We start from the raw sequence: 20989 nt of genomic DNA, 5'->3' as shown, positions 1-20989 counted from the left end.
AGTTTCCATCTAAGCTTACCCATAGGAGGTGTTAAAAGACCTTTTATTTATTTTTTTAAGTTCAAGTATTCTTCCACAATGTAATAAGCATTGATAGCTTAACACCCTAATATAAAGTTACTTCCATGTAAATTGTATTTCCTCTCAACCTTGAGCTTTCACTGGGTAGCCTATGTTTTGAATGCTACAATTCGATATCTTCACAGAAATCAATGTATCCATGTAAAAACTCCACAAACTTATTTGATGTCGTAACTTGTTACCTTGGAAAATGGATTGAATTGATGAAATGTATAAAGTTTCACTATTAAAGAAGTTCTATTATTTTCCCATATTTGACCACCACTGCACATGTATTCAGAAAATCTCACAGTTGTGAACTGAAGAATGCCCATGAAGGTGTTGAGCTTATTAAAGCAATAACAAGAATTTCAAATGCAGCTTATTAAGAAAGTGATGTATTTTATTCCTCTATTAAGTTGAAAGTAAAAAAAAAAATATTGAAACTGAATGAAATATAGCAACCCATTGAACTGCATATACCACATCTTTCTTTTTGTGCTGCAGCTTCAAATTTGCTATATTAATCCAGTTTGCCAATATCATGCAACCAAGAAGATAGGAGTAGAGAAACAGAATGAATAATTTAAATAAACATCAGGAAGAAGAATTTCAATATGTGTTGCATAAAAAACTGCAAACACCACCACTTCAGAGATACTTGATTTAAAAAAAAAAAAAAAAAAAAGTATTTGAATAGTGAACCAGCTTGGTTCTTTAGACAACTTCTCCAGTTAGCAAAATGTTTAGCTTTTGTTCCTGCAGAGGAATCACTCAGATTTAAGATTCTTGAAAGCATCGTTTATACTACCTGAAGACCATTATTTTAATGGTTTCATTTAAATAAAAACATTCATGCATTTCTTTCATAGGACTAGACACTCCCAATACCTTCCAATTTAGTTTATGAAATTCAGTCTGATTCATTTGGGCAATATCAGTAATTAGCAGTTTTACACATGCATAGGGTTGGAAGTTGCAGCACCAACTGGGTCAGCCTGTAGCTGAACATTAGTGCTGAGCTGCTTGGTGGCATCTTGGTACTAGATTTAGGCTCTTAAAAGTGACAAACAGGAGAATAAACTATATTGTGGGTTTAGCCCTGAAGAGCACAATTATCTTTAAGTAGGCAATTCTGTTGATTTTTGTGGACTATTCATGGGCTTAAAATTAAGCACCGTCTATTATTCTTTGCAGACTGGGGACATAAAGGATAATTATGATGAACAAAAGTGTGCCATCTCAACACGTTTTCCCTGGGGGCTTGATCCTGCTTCTATTAGCAATGGCAAAATTCCCAGTGTGAGCATAGGCAGGCCCAAAGAATGAGTTCATCCATTTGAATTATACTTTTCTCATTTATCTCAAACATTTTATGACACATGTTTAGGTCTTTTAAATCATTCTTTAGAATTTGTGTGGCACCAGCACAATTCTTACTAAAAGTATGTGGCAATAACATTACAGAATTGAATCCTGCTGTTTTCACATAAATTAAGTACAGTGGCTCTTCACATGCTGTGAAATCTCCTGTAGTGATTTCTTAATATATTTCAGACCATTTTTGAGAGTCAATCCAAGGGTAGTGTAAAAGATATTATAATTGCCCACAATTCTATAAGGGGGCTTTAAAATCTAGCTATTGTCCTACTGAAAGAGAGGCAAAATGTTTTAAAAATGCTACCTAAATAAATTGCTGGCAAGGTTGTGGTGTATTTGCTTCAGCATATGAACGATTCTGTTTCAGGGATCTATTCAGCTTTGTAAATTTTCCCTCTATATTTTTTTCCCCAGGAAAATGTCATTTACTAAAATAGAAGCTGATCAGGCTCATGTTAAACTCAGTAACAGAATTGCCTTTGAATGTAATAGGAGTGAGATCAGTCTTGGACTGAACGATGGTTAGGACAATTATGGAATTGATTATACAGAAAAGGGAGATTAAAATTAACAGCTAGACAATCAAGAAGGAAATAAACTAATGAATACACACAAAATGAAAAAGGCCGGACTAAAAATACAAACAAAGGCTATGGTTTTCAAAGACAAAGAAATAGATTAGGGGTCCAAATTGCTTTGCCGTTCAGTATGAGCTGAGCTGAGCTGAGTGTCTGTGTTTTTTTTTTTTTTTTTTTTTTAATTCCTAGCCAAGAATAAACAATTTGAATAAAAGAATTAGGCAAGTATACAGTCCAAAGGGAGGGGTAGGAGGAAATGGGGGGAACCCAAAACCTATGGCAATGTCTGAAAAGTATAAAGGAAGGGAATGGGGAATACATCATCAACTACTTAACAAATAACAAAGCTAGATGTCAGTTAGTAGCCCAGGGTCAAGTGCAAGTGGCTCTTGCCCATAGTACACCAAGACAGCCATAAATTTGAGAGGCCCTGCCCAACATTTTTAATTTTTGTCAGTTGCCTCCAAAAATTGGTAAACAGAGAAACCTCAAAGTGCTGAGGGAAGACAAAGCAGAGAAAAGGTTGATACATCCGCTTCTTCTCCCTGCTTTATCTTTAAAGACCAGCCCCTGCTTCCAGAGCTGCTGTCAGGCAACTCTATGACTTTCAGAGTTTTATGGAATTGCCCAGCATACCCTTCATGCTGCAGTCTACCCTCTTCCCTAGGAAACCATTCTACAACCCCTCACACCTGACTTCCTCCATGCTCCTTGCTGTAATCTCTGAGTCTGTGTTTGATGAGCATGTTTTAGGATGTCTCTCCACTTTCATACCACCTTATAATCCTGACCTTGCACAGACACAGGATTTCCCAAGAAAAAGTGGAACCAATATGGACCACGGAGTTCCACCTCATCTAGCTGCTTTCTCAGTGGGACATAGATATGACTATGGAAAATCAGTGAAAAAGCATAAAAGCTTGCCTTTCACTTTGCTACATGATACAGACTCAGATTTCAAGTATTCATCACCCATAATTAAGAACAATATTAGTAGTCAAACCCTAAGTGCTTCTGAAGATCTGGATACATTTAAAGGTGAATAGTCAAATTTTAAGTACATCTTTGAGAAGATAAGGTTTCTAACGCCTACTGTTATCATGAATGCACCTGCTCTCAGGTTGTCTGAATGAGAACACAAAGTCCAGACAGTCTCACACTGCAGTGGGTAGCTGTATTTTACCAGCAGATATCTCCATTTCTTCCTTCTCTCTCTCTGTCTCTCCACCTCACCCCACCTCATTGCTTGGCTCTTTCTTTCTATGCAGAGTCTGTTTTCAAATGCCTGCATCACAGCTGAGAGCACCTGACTGAAATCTGAAAACCTGAGAACAACCTGTGACAGATGAAAGCACTGTTGAACACCACAGGCATACAAAAACCTTAATGCACTCTGTTTACTTTGCCTTTTGTTAAGGCAAAACACGGACAAGACCCAGTGAGATCACCAGGAATCACAGCATATCTGTCTGATTTTGGCAATTCATATAAATTATGCTAATTAATGAGTACAAAACAAAGCATGCTTAATTTTAGTGACAGTGTAATCTGCAACATTTCCGTCCTTTTACCTTTGATGGAACACCTTTGCAGAACTCCAGAGTGCAAAGGAGACTGAAAGACGATCAACGTCTCCAGAACAGATATCTCCTGGAATGGTATGAATTCTATCATGACCTGTTCCAAATAGATCACTTGCTCCTTCCCTATCAGTCCAGTCACCCATGGAGTATATATTCTCTCGGACAAAGTGCTGATACACATTGGGACCACCAGGATTGAGAATAAGCTGAAATGTTCAGTTTACTACTATCTAGTACACAACACCTTTCCAGGTAGAGACTATGGGCATTTACAGCTACCTGAGGTGCTCAAAAAAAAACTTTCATTCAACCACATCCTAATCAGTTTTATAACAAATAAATAAATAAATAAAATAAAATAAATAACATCTGTTTTAATCTGTTTTAGTTATCTAGTTGAGGGAGACACATAACAAAGGAGACTATGGTTCTCCTGAGGCTCACAGACTCACAGCACAGCTGAGGCTGGCAGGGCCCCTTGGAGGCCACCTGGTCCCAGCCCTGCTCCAGCAGGGACACCCAGAGCAGGCTGCCTAGGGCCATGTCCAGGCGGCTTCTGGAGGTCTCCAAGGAGGAGACCCCACAGCCTCTCTGGACAGCCTGTGTCCATGCTCCGTCACCAGCACAGCACAGAAGTGCTGCTTGGTGTTTACACGGAACCTCTTGTGCTCCATTATGTGCCCATTGCCTCTTATTAGCCTTTCATCCCACAGCGGATCCAACTTGCAGAGACATCACTAGTCTTAAATTTAAGCATTAAATCCTCAGTAGAATATATTACAGAAGTCTAAACATTATGATCATATTTAATATTCTCTCTATTTTAAGTATGCCTGTTTAGTATGTCAGCTTAAACTCTATTCATAGGGTATGTCACTGGCATTGCTAATTTCGAGTCTCTCTCTTCCATATAATGAATGTTTTCAATTATTTTTCCACTTGCTTGCATTTTTCCAGTTGGTATCACATCTGGTTTCACACCTTTACTTCTAACTTCTCTTTTTCTATGGTACCATGGTAATTCTGAGATTGAAAACAAAGATAGATCAGATCATCCTCGTTCTCTCTCCCTCCCTCATACCTGAAGCAGTTTCGAGTTTTGAATATATATGCATGTAATGAACTACTGTATTACTCTTTCTGTACAACCAATGCAGTTGCAATTGACAGTTGTAAGACATCTAACTGTCCCATACTGCACTGACCACCTTCTGAGAATTCACTGCTTCAGATAGTTTTAATTTCATGCAGCTGGAATTTTACAATATGACACCTACTCTCTAATTCAGATATGGAATGAAATAATACTATGTTTGTTATTAGGAATCCCTACCATAAGTAATAAATTACTATTTAAATATATTTGATTTTTTTTCCATAGAAAATGGGCATACCAAGATAAAAATGGGTTATTTTGAAACCAATTACCTACTCTAGCACACAGTCAACAATACAGAAGTTCAAAAACATAATACCCCTGTTTAGCAAATTATTTGCCCATATGTTTAAAGTGCTTTGCTGACTCTCAAATACATTTAACGATTGGTTCTGTATTTCAACAGATTGATTTATATACCACATCCTCCTACAGTCAGTGCCTTGCAGAGTTGAGAATGGTGGCACAATTTAACAAAGAAATTCTTTCAAATTTTTTATCCTGGTTCACTGTCCTTGGAATATTACAGAATAAAACATATGCCATAGGTAGATGCACATTGTAGAAAAGTCAGAAAAGACCAGAGATTCTAAGCACTTCACCCTTCAAACAATGCTATAAACACTGTGCTATAGAGAAAGTGCACACAATAGATTTGGGATGTAATACTTAAAATTTGGAAACCATTTTTCCTGAATTTAGTTGGTAGATTCAGGTGTATTTACGGACCTTCCATGAGTCTTAGCAGAAAGTTATCAGAAAATTACACTAAGACAGAATAATCACAGTAACCATATGTATCTTGTATCTAGTTTTAAAAAACTTGCTATTATGTATACACTGCTACTCTCATGAGGTCTAATCATTTTTTAAATATGGAAGACAAAGAGGGTGATTACTTGGCTTAGAGAGGGGATAGCACTAATAACAGCCTTTCAGTTTTGCATGTGCTTATAAAAGCTGAATTAAAATTTTAACTTCCCTACCAAAAAAAAAAAAAAAACACAAAACAAAACAAAACAAAAAACCCTCTGCCTCCATCATTGATGTGGTTCTTCTTCTCTGTGCCTAAAATGTAGTTATTCCAGCTGTACCCACATATTTTTGGTTCAATGGCTTTTTATGATCACTCTCTATTGTAGCTGGTTCTTTTAAAGAGTAACAATCTCTCATAAAATGGGAATTTTAAACTAATTTCTAGTATGTTTAGAATGGATAATCCAAATCATGCATTACCAGGGAAATGAATAATAAGAGAGATTTGTGCCAGCCTGATCCTATAAGAACCGGTATCTGTAAGTAGGCCTTATGAAACCAATAAGCTTGCTGCCCATATGGAGAGATGGATGTTCCTTACATGGTGCCAAACGTACACTCTGTACTCAGCACTTAGTGGGAGTTTTGGGGTGGAAAGGAGGAGAGACAGAAGACTTACTGAACAGAAAAGTGGGTTTGTCTCCCATATTTATGAACTCAACATTAATTTAGTGTTTCCTAGATACAGAGAAAGTGCTTAGGCAGGATGGATGGGGGCTATGCAAAGATGATTTTTTTAAAAAAAGAAAGGAAGAGAATTGCTCATTGAAAGTTATCAGCTATTCCACAAGAAAAATAATAACCGGAGGAGGGAAATTTTAAAAGAATTGTTTAATGAGCTGAAGGTTGGAAAAAAAAAAAAAGTCCTGATAGGTTGCTTCTGGAGGTTTTCTTGCATCTATGCTGCTAACACTAACCACTGACAGAGCTGGGATTCATAAGATAAATCAGCAGTCATGTACAGGAAATCACAATCAGAAATGCTTCCATACTGGACTGAAAACCAGGAAAGCCAAGCCTGGTGTGAAATCTCACAGTCTCTGCTCTGTTCATGTAAAATCTCTGTTTAAAGCCTGTGGCAATATTTCTTAATCAAAATTTGGCATTGAGAACACAACATTCTCCCCTACCCCTTTCTCTTGCAGTTCAGTTAGGTAAAGCAGTTATCTTATTCAAGTGCCTGTACAGACCTTTCCCTCTATGACAGACCTCATGTTGGTAAGTACCTCTGCTTCTCATTTTCTTTCATTCTATTCTGCAAAGCGTGGCTGCTTCAAGAGGAGGGTTGTATTCAGCCTAGTCATACAGTGTCCTACAGCCTGGCAATAAGGTCAGAAGATTTGAATGTAAGCCCTTCAAGGTTGAGCAGACATCAGGACGTATAATTTGCACTTTCTGCCACAAGCTTTTTCTGCAAAGGATGGTGAAAAAAGAATGGGGATTGATATCAATAGCTGGCTTCTTAATGTCACTTCTGGTCCATTGGAAACTGGTTCACACACAAAAAAGAAAGCATATTTGCTGGATAATGAATGCTGGTCCCTATGCATTCAGAGTTATATACTTAGCTTGGGAGAGGTGAACAGGATTTTCCTTTTGAAGTCTTTGAGGTACCTCTTTCTACTAGTTATATAGAGAATTTTTGTTCTAGTTCTAGAAAAATCGAATATTCTGTCCCTCTTCTTCCTTTGGCTGCTGAGGTGTAGGTGTCTAAAACACAGATGTGTCCTAAGGAAGCTAGGATTTTGCACAACAAATCCTGCATGTTCACATGTACTATTATATCTTGTAGTGTGTCTTAACACGTGCTGATGATAACTCCAGTGTTTTGAAATGGTATCACTGAACAAGTCACGATATTTCATTTCTATAACAGTTTTAGTCAGTATGGGGATTTCAACTGAAATATTGGGATTTAACTAAATTGTCTAGCTTTAGGCATGCAACTTTCAGACTTTGAATTTTTCTCTGTAAATAAAAACTTTCTTGCTAACTTCCAATACGCAATTTGATTTCAGAATTGCTTATTTTGATTTAACTAGGATATATGCTACATGGATTTAGGCTTGTTTGAGTTTCAAGTCTAGCTTGAAAATAGCAGTAGAAGCCTTTCAAGATTCAGTAAAAAAGACTAAGTAGAAAGGTCTGGGCAAGCAGCAGTCATGAAGTATAAAATAATATGGAATCTATAAAGAAAATGTAGCTTCAAATATATTACTAGGTGTAATTCCACAAACACTGCATTTAATACGTCTTCATATGTGTTATTTCAAAACAAGAAGATACATCAACAGCTTCAGTCTGAGGCAAATTCCTAATGCACCTGAAGGTTTCACCAATAATAATAAAGCTTTATGCATGTTTCAGAATTTGGTCCCAGAAAATACCCCAGAAAAGAACTAAATCTGTTATGAAAAGGAATGAGACATCCAACTAGTGAACCCTTCTGTTTGTACATCTTGCAGAGCTTTCTGCAAGACATTCTTAAACCAGAATATGTGGAATTACTTACTGTGCAAAGTGTCTCAAATGTCTTTTCGGAGACAAAGGATCCATCAAGACCAAACAGAAAAATAGATGCATAAGAAAGCATCCCTCCAAGGATAATAAGGTTGTTCATGTAGGGACTGGACATCTTTATTAGTCTATGGACAAAAGGTGATAGAGCATTAAAGAAGAAAGATTACTGAGCAATAGAGCAAATGAGAAGAGTTTTTTTTTGTAACCAGGCAAACTTATAAACCTTCTGTAGAACTCCATAAAATATATAAGCATACACACTGTTTTATAAAGTCTACCATTGTTTTAGGTTTTTGCATGTTTAGTAAAAAGGTCTCCTATTTTACTGATGGATTAATTAGTGAAGGCTAATGTCAATAGCACACAGTCAAACATTAAATTAAAAAAGAAAAAATCATACTTTCCAAACAGTATAAAAGAACTTGTCCTAACAGACAGTTTGTTTCATTTTGTATATATAATACAGTAATTCTATCTGAATAGTTCTAAAATATCATCTTTCCACAGTTTAAATATTTTCTTTACATAAATATTAATAATACACTCTACGAAGCTGGCATTTAAATGGAAAACAAATTGAAATAGAAGTAACATGTATGTCTTACTTCTGATTTCTGTTTTTGATATTAAAAAAGAGGAAAGCACTGGCCATTATCATTCCTAAGATGGTGAGGGCTGAAAGGATGCTGTAGAGAGGCAGAGAGATCTTGCGTAGCTCCTCTTGTATAATTGTTTTGTCCTTTGGAGGCTCAAGTCCTAGAATAACAAGAAGAAAAAAAAGACTACAGTCCAGCCAAATGTAGAATTTGTGTAAGAAAATATGCCTCTCCTTACTACTATACCTAGATTTAGCAACTGTAAACCACATCTGTAGCTGATGAAATTATTGACTTTGATAGACATATTTTGGTCACATTGATTGACAAGAAGGTTTGCATTTCTGGAGCAGATGAAAAAAAAATATCACAACAAAATCCAAATGCAGAACCCCATAAAATGTATGCTATCTTCTTTTTAAAATGTAAATAACACCAAAATGACTGTAAAGTTTACCACAAGGTTATGCTTTTCTGAAACAAATGACAGAAACATGAGTAGAAAACAGAGGACATCATTTCTCAGCATATTTTCATTATCATCAGGGCAAATACAAATGGCCTACCTCACCTGAAACTAACTGAGAGAAAGCTAAGACTGACACAGAGCTGTGGGGATCTGGAGCCTGGCCCTTCTGCAGCCTCATTGGGACAGAGGCTGATGGCCCCAGGGGTTGACATGGGGGCCAGGGCCATGGGCAGGGTGGGAGAGCCCTGGGGGTGGGCAGGGCTGTTAGTGCCCTCAGAGCCCTAGAGAAGGGAGCAGTGTGGGAGAAAGAAAAGCCAGGATTTTATAGGGACAGACCCACTCTTCAGTTCTCTGCAGGCATGGATTTGAATGTCTGAACTTAAAAAGAAACAAACAAGTTTAAAGCCATATACCAGACTGACCGTCAGCTCCTGCTGATTAAAGGCTTCTTGGTACAATGAGAATAATTACTTCCTGACAGCTAAAATGAAGCTCTTCATTCCCTACTTCACACACTACCTGCTTACTAAAATGTCCCGATACATGTAGAGAGAAATTTATCCACAGTAGTTATGCTGAAACAATTCTGACATGGGAAGATCCTTATGCTTTGGTCTTTATTTTCAACATTTCCAAATAAAAAATTCCTTTCATGTGGTGATCACACTAAAGTGATCGGTCAAGGGACCAGTTGCTGCATTGAAATTAGAAAAAAGTACCTCAGATTTTCCCTTTTTCCTCTTCCTACCTGAGAGCATGCATTTACAGGTTATTTATTTGCATAACCCTTCAAGAAATTAGGCAACAAATAACAAACCAAAAATATAATAAAGCATGTGCCCAAATGAAAGGAACTGATATTAAAGAAAAAAATTCACCCTGCTGCGTCTAAAATATAGAGTATATTGATGTTGCGTTAAACAACCAGTGATTCCATAAAATATATTTTCTTATTTGTAGAATGACCACTCAATTTTGTTGCTTTTAATATTGTGAATAACTGTTCTCCTGTGTGTAATTTTATGCAATGGTTTAAACAGAGTTATATTTACTACTCTTCATTTGAAATGCCTCAAGTTACTGTTTTTCATACTGCTTGACAGATGCAGCAGTTTTGTCCTACACACCGTATACATGACTACCTCCACAAAAAGCCAAGGTGAGTACAATGGGAGGGTTCACTGCCACTTGTGTCACACATCTTAAGACAGACATAAGGCAGACCATGGGTGGAAGGAATGCCAGATGCAGCCAGGCCAAGAAGTAGGAGTCTGGTCCTGCGAAAAGCCTGAACAGTTTTTTGCATCCTTTATTGTCCAAAAAGGCATGGAGATATATGGAATGATAACTGTCTCCTGTTACTTGATTCATCCTGCATATATTTTCTGGAAATTAATAGTATTGAATCAATATTCAACTGCATCATCGGTTCTGTTTTCCATCAAAATAAGCAGCTGGGTCCCAAACTTTGGCAACTGGGACAGATTCTGCACTCTTGATTTTCAAAGCCTCATTCTTCTGATATATGTGAGATGGGCATGGAGCTGTGCTCTTTTGAGTCCATTGAAGGATACCAGAAGGAAATGTAGGAAGCTCCAGCAAATGGACAAACAGTCATGGGTTAGGTCACTGCAGTGAAATTCCAGTCATGTCCATGTACACAGGCTACATGCCTGCTGTGGACCTTGGAAGCACTGCTGGACTGAACGCTCTCTAGCCTTGTTTCTCAAATGACATTTTAAACAAAGCTAGCCCTGTTATTTTGAAATCATATTTTCCAACTACCTAACAGACACCTCCTAAAGAAAAACAATAATTTCCATCTCATCTGCAAACACAGCACACGAGCAACCTTCAGGTGGGTCGGAAATGGAGAAGAAATTAGAATATTATTGGTTGGTGTAGATGAAATAGAAGACATCTGTAGCTTGTTGAAATAAGAAAGAACATTGTGTGCACATGTCAATATAAATTTATCTCAGTTATTGGAATGAAAAACAATTATACAACATCAAAATGTTATAAATTTCTGGTCAGAATTCTCATAATTTTCTTTTTAAGAAGAGCTCAGTTCCATTTCTCTTTATACAATTTCCCACCTTTTTGATATTAAAAATCCTAACACAGGTCTCTAAACAGCATGCAGTGTTACAAACTACATACAGCTACCCATGTAATGCCTGTACCGCTTTCCAGTTTCCCATCCTACCTTGGAACCTGATGCTGTTGTTGATTATTTCCAGTGTGTCAGCTACAGCATTATACTCTCCCACCTTCACTTCCTTTCTTTCTGCAGAGAAACAAACAAGAGTGATTGTTTATGGCAGTCCACATGTTCTCAATTATTTAACTGATTTTCCCTTCTTTTTGACAGTGTGTCAAAAGGAAAAGAAATATGCTTGAAGTGCATGGATTATTAAAGCAGAATGCCAGACAGCTAACATCATTGAAAGAAATATTTCTGATTTTTTAAAGAAATGCAAAAGATTTTTAAGAACTCATTTACATAATCGGGAAATTGTTGTTACTGGGCACAGACATCTCCAGCTTGAAGATCACACACTTACTTACTGGCTCATACTGAGTAAGACACTTTGTTGGGAGAACAGACATGGCTAAATTATGTGTTCCACTCCCATTTAAACAACTAAGACATCTTGCTTTAGTGAAGTACTTGCCAGGGGAGTCACAGTTGCAGGCTCCAGCCTGTATGGAGTAGACTGGCTAGTTAATAAATATGCTGGGAATCTAATCTCTTACTCTGACTAGGAATTAGCAACTCATCAGTGTACTGACTGCAAAACATGTTGTGTTATATAATTAAAGCTAACTTACACTTGAGCTAAAATATTTACTGGTACTCTCATCTGCAGTTTTGGGATTACCATCACCTATATGACCTTCTTGTACCTAACATAGATACAGAAACTTAGTATGTTCAGCTACTGCCTTGGACACAGTAGCTGGAACTCTGGCACATATTAGTCCCAGCCTCCTGATGACATCTGGCACCAATTAATTTCTGCCTCTTTTTTTTTTTTTTTTTTTGGTATTACTTAGAAGTGCGGGAACTTACTAAATTATAATTTTTATAGTAAAACTTTTAACTTTTGATCAGAGACAAAAAAGAAAAAATCAACAACAACACAGACACATTGGCTACAGTGTTCTTTGATGAGCTGGCTCAGCAGAGCCAAAAAATTTCATTTCAGGCCTCCATTTCTGGGAATGCACAACCCAATTTGCATGTAAATTCTGAGCTCATGACCCTATTTGTGACACTGATTCGGGGAGCTGATGATCTTGAACTAGATGCTCAATTTGAAAAGACTGTATTTTACCCAACAGCTCCACATTAACCTTTCCTCCTTTCTCACTCAAAGCAATTGTGCACTGTTCAGCTCTGCTGAATGGAGCAGCTAGCTCCATTTTAGTAAATTCTGCAGGCTGATTAATACTAATCTGAGAGCTTACAGCAGGCAAAAGTTTTCCTTACATAAACTACACTACCTTTTGTTAAAATTGTTTATGCAGAATTGTACACTGTGCTGCAAATCTGGCAGAGAAACCTAGGCATTTGCTATATCCAGATCAAAAGCTAGAGTTTGCAGTTCTATAAACTGATTCCCTTTTTACATGAATATCATCTATTATGAGGTCCTAAGACAAGTTTGACATAAAAGTGTAATATACTGGTTTCCAGCAGCAGTTTCACCAGGCCCGTCCACAAAAACAAAAACAAAACAAAACAAAACAAACAAACAAAAAAAAAAAAACCCTCTTCTTTTGCAATCAGCATTACATACTCTTAGGGAGTAAATAAAAGTTGGTGCTTCCTGGCACCAGGCATTTGCTATACCCAGATCAAAAGCTAGAGTCCCAACAATAATATCTGCACAGTCATCAGCTAAATGCTAAAATGATCATTGGTAAACGCTGAACCATTTCACTGTCTTCTTTATTGGAAGCATGAGAATTTTAATCTGTAGATTTAAAACACACCAAAAAAAAAAAAAAAAAACCCTAGAAAGAAGAGAGGCAAACCCCAGAATGTGTATCTATATGCAATTTGAACATCTGATGCCACATAGCCCACCACATCTACTTATACCAAATGGGAAGGAGATGATGGGGAGGAGATGCACACAATGCCATTCCTTTTCAATGTTTACAAATTCTTACACAGCTTCCTTCACAGATGAAAGCAACACTGAGGACATGCCTACAATGGTAATTGTAATACAGTGTAACACACTTGAAATAGGCTCAAATTATCTAGTTCAGGTAGTAGGAGCTAGCTCTCATAGGAATGGGGCTTGGTAGAAGTATTTATTTGGAGAAGTGAACTCTGATGGTGGACTGAGCCTTTCAAGATTTAGAAGCCCAAGATGGTGGAAAATACGCAAGATGTTTAGTACCTGTGAAGCACATTAGCAGTGCCTGGTCCCTTACAAATGGAAAAGGACAGTTCATAGAGACCCTGACAGGTTTTACTGAAGTTAAGAAATGCCATGAAGATATTTGATATCTTAAAGTACTTGCTTTTGTGAAAAGTAGTCTATGAGGGAAATAAACTATATTATATTAACAGGAAGGATATAGTATCAATATCAGAATATAATTACATCAGTGCTGAGGGGGAAGACACAGTCTTTGTGCTCTTCTGTATTCCAAAAGACAACAGCTGTTGAGTTATCCATCCTCAAGCACAAGTGCTGACCAGTGACAAAGCCACCTCCAAATAGCAATTAAAGGAAGCAGGGAGGCAGCAGCATGGCTCTCTGTTCTCTTGCATAGGCCAACATAGCCAAGGGTGGATCTGCAAGCTCTCCTTTTCTATATACCTCTCCCTCATGTTCCCTTTAGAAATTCTGAATTATTCAAGTCAATATACTGATTGTTTAATGCAGTGCATATCTGTCAAAATCTCTGTGTTCCACAACAACTGGCCAGGAGGAAGTGAAATTCCTTCAAATAAATACACCAACTATTGTTGCTTTTACAACAATAGTCAGAATACACTGTTGGCTTATTTCTTTAGTACTTTGATTATTTTTAACTTGATCTTTCCATACTCACAGTAGAGAGATTGTACTGAACACTCCACCCCCTGCCCCAGATTAAAATGGAATGAAAAATATGAAGGAAAATATCTGTGTTTTGTGAGATAATACTTGTCAATACTGTAACAGTAGTGGTGTGATTTTACAATTTGAATCTGCAGCTGTTCTTTCACACAAGAACAGAAAACCAACAACTAACCAACCCAAAGAAAACTGGCCCAGAAATAAGTCACTGAAAATTATGCTTAAAAGAATTATTAGCAACTAACCCTTGTTATTAAATACCTGTCAAAAATAGATTAATTTTATTACCAACATGAAAGTCTTCTGACAACAAAGAACTGAACTGCTCTTAAAGGTGGATTAAGATGTTTTCCTTGGCATGTTTTATTGTGGAATTTTATATCCCATTTTAGGTAACTGTGGACAAATCGACACACTACTAAATTAATTGGGCCACATTTCATAAAGATAATACAACAGATATTCAACTGTGTATCAGGTAATTAAATGTTCTTGTTGAATAAAAGCAAATATAATTCTGCGATGGACATAACTGAGTAACATAAACTTATTAAAACACATGAGAGTATCGTGATTGCTTGTATGACTGATATCCACTTACATTGAGAATTTCTAGATGGGACTATGTTTACTTTCAGTTCCTTCCACTTCATGTCTTAATGTATATCTAATGTATATCTAAAGCATGTTGCAAGTATGTCAGTCTGACTGATATGCTGCAAATAACTCTAGTGGTGCAGTTAAATCAATATGAAAATGCTTGCATCATTATAATCACCAGTATAATTTATGTCGATGACGATAAGGACACTCTGAAATAAAGGAGGAGTTAAAAGGATATGTATATTGCTATGTGAATGAATTAATAAACTCCTACATGTCTAGTTGATTATACCAATGTAAAAACTTTGCTTAGCCCACCAGAAGAAAGATGGATTAACCAGCCCTAACATTACTGTGGTTCCCAAACTGCATGTCTGTAAAAGAAGATTAAGGACCTCAAAGTCTACCATCAGCTGACATTGCCTGTGTTTTCTTCTGTCACTGCAGCATGTTATACAGTTAGAACCCCATGCAAACTGCAAAGGCAAACACGTACAAGTGATGAGTATTCACTTTCCAAAAAATAAAAATTATATTTTAAAGTAAATTTAATAAAGTTATTACGGAAACTTCTCTAGATAAGCTAAGGGTAACTGAGGGTTCTCCTTTAAAGGCCACTTAAGCTGTTCTCAACTTAGAAAAGGCAGAAAAAAATACTACTTATGTCTGAAAGAGTACAAAATTCTAGGTCTTGGTTTGTCCTTTATCCCTTGATAAAGGGATCTTTATAAGGTGATGCCTCTATGTCTCCTCCTATAAAAGTTTTTCCAATTATTTTTTATATAGTTCCTTCTGCTTCTCCACTCAGGAAATGATTACTGTACCCCCATGAAAACCTTCTGACATCATTTTGTTTAGCAGTCCCTTCTCCAATTCTTGCTCAGAAGAATTTTGGAAAATGCCCAAGCGACAGCCAACAGGCAAAACTGAGCATGGATCATACATATCTGAAATGCTTAAAGATAGTTAGGTAGAGAATGATACTTGTGTACACTTAACATTTGGAAAGATTTTCATTTCAAGTTTCAAATCAATTTTCTACATATGAATTGAAAATCATGCAACTATACAAATACCAAGAAGTACTCACACTTCTGCCTTACTTTTATCTCAGTCATTTTGAAAACTCTAACAAAATAATCATCTACGACAAAAGCTGGGCATGCTGTTTTAAATGCCTTTACATTAGTGAGTTAAACCAAGCGCTATGAAAGCTAATTTGCTTTAGAAGAAATACAGAAACATGTCATGTTGAGGATCCTGTAGAAACTATTAGCAAATTAATGTAATCTTAACTTTCATAATATATCCTTGTCAAACAAGATCAGGAAGTTTTTTAGTTATCCTTATCACATATATCCATATCACTTATCAGCAATAATAAATATACATTGAAAGTTTCTAGTTTAAAAAAATCACAAGGGAAGCTTATAAATAATGAATGAGCAAAGCCTTTTTCTTGAATTTCTATCCACCTGTAGGCAACTATTTCTTTGTTTGAAGACAGAGGTTCTGAGATTAAGAATCAGAGTTCAAATAAGGAGGAAAATGTCAGGCCAGATAAAAGATTGTTCTCCAGCAGAAGTCATTTCAAAAGAAAGAATAAAGGAAGAAAATATATGTTACTTTTGCAAGGATTTAAATTACCGCAGTTTTTACATTTGTAATTGGAGGTAAAAATTGGCTTTGCTAAAGAAAATATTGCCTTCATCATTTACTGCTGCATAGCTATTTCCTACAATTGACATTCCTGTCTTTGTTTTGTTTTGTTTGTTTGTTTTTGTTCTGAAATCCTGGATACCAGTTCATACAACATACAGGAAATCCTGAGTTATGAAAAGAGTATAGTATGTATAGTATGTGCTAATTACTCTTCATTGCTACTTCTGAAGTCCTACCTTGCATTCTTCCATAAAGCAAAACAGACAAAAAAGGTTAAACTGGTCAAAGGCCAAAGTGTCAAAGGCCTTAGAGTCAGGACAAAAGCTAAGAGTCAGGACAAAAGCTAAGAAGTCTTAACGTTGGACTTACTTCACTACATTAGCAATGGTATTTAACCAACAGGAAACAGTAAGTATGTAAGCAAGCAAGCTCATGAAGTGACATTAAGTACCCTGATCTCAACAAAAATTGAGTCCAGTTTTATAGCCCATGAAGATTTTTCCACAAAAAGTTCAACCATCTGCACTTTTAAAAGCTTAATAAAATTAAATTTACTGATTCTTTTTAAACATTGTTTTTACCTTCCAGATTTTACGTCTCCAATTTTCTTGTTAGACTGACTTCTAGCTTTGCTTAGAAATTTAGTAATACAGTTCATGTGTATTTAAATTTATCTTAAGTATTTAAATATTATGAGCTACATAATGAAATAAAAAAAGTAATGACTTCGAGTTTAAAACAATTACTTCTTAAAACCTGAATTACTAACACCATAATCATAACTTTCATTCAGGACACTAGAAAAGTAAACAAATACACAGTAGTGAAGGCAGACTGTTGATGAAGTAGAATGACATGAGAAGAACAAAGTATAGAGTTTACACTGACTCTTCTAAAAAGAAATTGCTGTTTCTTAGGATGTTAAATAAAGTCCTTGATAGTTTGAAATGAGGCTGTATATGCAATCACAATTTTGGTTTTAATACTTCTATCATAAAATCTTAACTGTGAATCATATTCTTTTAACAACTGAAACATCTGTCAGTAATTTAAGCTACCTTTAACTCCATTAAGGAAGTTAACAAACACAAACCTATATTCAAAGAATAGGTATGGTACGATTCTATTTTAGGAAACATGTATGTAATAATTGCAACCCCTCAATCTAGCTAAGGATTTTTCTCCTCTCATGTACATTCTCTTTTATGATTTGATTAACTTTTCATAGTCTGTATAACTTTATCATTGTGAGGGTTTATTTACCAAAATGAATGATCTTTGAAGTCATACAGTAACCTAAAGGTTTTTACTAAAGGTAATATGATTTCAAAATAGGAATTGGTCCCTATCAATATATTTATTTCATTTACAATTGGAATCAACTTCTTCCTAGCAAAGTCCAACATCAGCATGCTTTTCCCAACTCACAGAATTTACAGTGGGAAACGTGTAAAACTACAGGCTTGTAGTAAAACTACTGGCAGCCAGTCCTAGCACCACGAGAAGGAAATTTTCTCAAGTATTAAATTATAACACAACTTTATTAATTGTTGTGTGCCTTTAAGCACCTTTGCTCACACACGCTGGTCCATTTTCTACAGCGGGCGTGCCATGCAATCGAACTGTTGGCACATGCAGGCTGGGGCTGGCTTCCTAGCACATCTCCCAGGAGGTCCCAAGGTTTGAAGGCCTATCCAGGCAGTGACAGGTCTGGATGTGGATACCACTGATCTGAAGAGAAGTCCCCGCTGGCAGCAGCCCAGGCCAGCAGTAGCTCCATCTGTCAGAGTCTCTCCGGGAGAGGGACACCGAAGCCAGGACTGTGCGGGAGGCTGGAGGTGCCAGGGAGAGAGGCTGTGCCCACGTTTTGTTGCCTCTTCAGCTCCGTTTTGGAGTGCTGAAGCATCAGACATTGTGAGGCACAGTTCAAGATATAATGTGAAACTGCACTAATTCAAAGATAAGAGATGGCAAACCACAGCAAGGCAGCGTATCCATTTTGACAATCAATGAGACTTCCAAAGAGACCCAAGACGATGAAGCAGCAGTGTTTCTGGATCTCTAAATAATAGGGAATAAACACAATTATGCTCCCTTTGGTGCCCTGGAAAATGAGTCTGAGTATGCACAGCACGTGTGATCAGGAAAGTGTAGAAAAATCAAGATTTGAATCATTATCAAATGACCAGAGAATGTTTTTATAGCTTTTTTATCTAAACCAAAAGTCGCTCATGAGTTCATGTCAAATTCACCAGGCAGTGATGTTTATCTAGGGAAGAAAGGACTGGGAATAGAGCTGCTGTCAGTCTCTTCTGTCCCAGCAGATCACAGTTTGCCTGTAACTCAGAAATGCAAGCCATCCAAGAGAGTAGCCTAATCCAGGTTTCCATCATTTGTATCTGCTGGCTCAGCATTTAAACCTTTCATAACAACTGACAGAGGAAGTGACTGGCCACCACCAGAGGATGGCCTGACAGGAAAGGCAGCCCCGAGGACCTGGAAGACCTTGATTCCAGCCTAGATACTCACTCTGGTTAAAGCAGAGAGATCAGGGAGAACTTTTCCTTCTCCTGTACATTTAATACTATAGCATTTCATTAGATTTTGTCATGGATGCCCAAAAGAAGGGTTTCATCTCATTTACCTAAACATATTTCTCGTCAAACTGAAATTTTAATATCAATTTTATATGAAGTATTGCTTATTTCTTATTTCTTAAGTATTGCTTATTTCTTGTGGTTGAGAAGATTAATTAATAAGTACTCATTTCTTAGAAAGCCTTGGATGGTTGTCTCTTTCCCCAGAGATGCTTTTCTCATCAGTCCAGTGATGCACAACACGACCGGTGACAGTAGCCCCAGCCTGCACAGATTCAGCTGTCGTGAACAACACAGCGAAATCTCTGCCACTGTGTTTTCGATGGCTGCTCAAACATACAGAAAAGTCCTCCTTTTGAGGGTTTGGTGTCCCTTCCTGATTTAGAGAATAGCCAAACATACAAGCATAACGTGACCCAAATAAAAATGTCCCCTACTATGGAAATGATGTGTGCTTAGCCAGAGGATGGGGCAGAGCAGCGTGTCAGCTCTCCCACACATGCAGTGAAGTGACCGAGTGCCTCATAACAAGGTCGCTTTCCCTTCACTTAGCAAAGCATGCCTGCTTTCTGGTAATCTCAGACAAGGAAGGGAGGAAACAAAGGCTCTGTTATCTTGCATCACACATTTGGATGCATACCTCTGATTGTATGATTAGGGCATTCCCTCACCATCTGCCTCTGTTGTGCTTCCCCTCCCATGGGAGGGGAGGGCTCAGCACATGCCGAGCAACTTCACATTAAGCTGTGTGTGATACTCCAGCTGAGAGGTCAGAACATGAGGTGCTCTGGCTTCTTTTCTATGCAATGCATCCTTAAAACTTTTTTTTGTTTGTTTGTTTCAGAGTAAAGAGCATATTATTTAGAGGTTGGAGTTGCACAGTTATCGTGCCTGAGATGGGAGGAGAGCAGCAGCTGGTGTGAATATTGTAATGTGACTGTTGGATCTCAGCAACTCTCTATGTCCTTGTATATCTACTTGCCCTTAGTCCAGGTGGCCTGTGAAACTGCTGTAGCACATAAAGAGTTTTCTTAATGTCTTCTTTGACATTCAGGGTCAAACTGAAAGGCAGGATTCCACTACCCATGTCCAAAGATTCAAAATAAGATAGCTGAGGCAGTGTTGAACACATTTATACAAAGCTGTGAAATCTATGCTATTTTCTGTCTTGTAATTTGTGTGGTAGCTGCCAGTTTTCTGTTTGTTTGTTTTTTTCCCCTGTATGAGAAAGGCAGTTTTGATGCAGCAAGGCTGGTTTATTCCAGATACTTTATTCGGAAAGAGCAGGGGAAGCTTTTCAGAAAAAAAAATAATATATATATATATATATATATATATATTAAAGCAACCAAGATCCCACTTGTGTAATAACTTGCATCTCCAAGTGACCCCTTGCCGAGATATAGGGAAGACTATAAAGGCACATAAACAGTGATACGCCTTGAGAGTACCCCTTCAGCTTCCAGTGATTAAATGAATGAAAGCCATCAGCAAAAGACCCACCAAATTCCATAAACACCAAGCCTTTCAACCTTTAGCTCTCCCATGACAATCAGCTCCCCATGTAGAAGCCTGCCTCTGGGCTTAGAGCCAAATGGGGTCACAAGTTGTATTTCCCCTTCCTTAGAGAGCAATGCTCTCCTTAAGGGATAGGCTACATTTACACTGCTACACTTAGGGGTAGCTCACTAGGAAGTGAGGAAAATGTTACACAAACCCAGGACACCCATCAAACCCAAGAATCGCATGAATCATAGGGTGAGAAAAGTGTGTTCAGGAGTGCTACTTTGAATGCTTTTACAAGTAGATGTGGCTGCTGGGAAAATCCTCTTCAAGTTCTGTGTTTCATACCTGTCTTTTTGATCCTTAAGATGCTAACTGA

At 37.3% G+C, this 20989-nt stretch overlaps 1 protein-coding gene across 2 annotated transcripts in view; it reads right to left on the bottom strand.

The window, feature by feature from the left end:
- Positions 1-20989, bottom strand: part of GABBR2 (gamma-aminobutyric acid type B receptor subunit 2) — a 477214-nt gene that overhangs the window by 155320 nt on the left and 300905 nt on the right. For both annotated transcript variants that reach the window (XM_040549353.1, XM_040549354.1), the window contains exons 9-11: positions 11368-11448; positions 8699-8849; positions 8086-8218 (exon numbers count right to left, since the gene is read on the bottom strand). In XM_040549353.1, the coding sequence (XP_040405287.1) occupies positions 8086-8218; positions 8699-8849; positions 11368-11448 (365 nt within the window). The remainder of the gene's footprint in view (positions 1-8085; positions 8219-8698; positions 8850-11367; positions 11449-20989) is intronic.

This window comes from Cygnus olor, chromosome 2, assembly GCF_009769625.2.
Source record: "Cygnus olor isolate bCygOlo1 chromosome 2, bCygOlo1.pri.v2, whole genome shotgun sequence".
Taxonomy (NCBI): Eukaryota; Metazoa; Chordata; class Aves; order Anseriformes; family Anatidae; genus Cygnus; species Cygnus olor.
The sequence above is the reverse complement of the archived record's forward strand: the minus strand, read 5'-3'. Positions and strand labels throughout refer to the sequence as shown.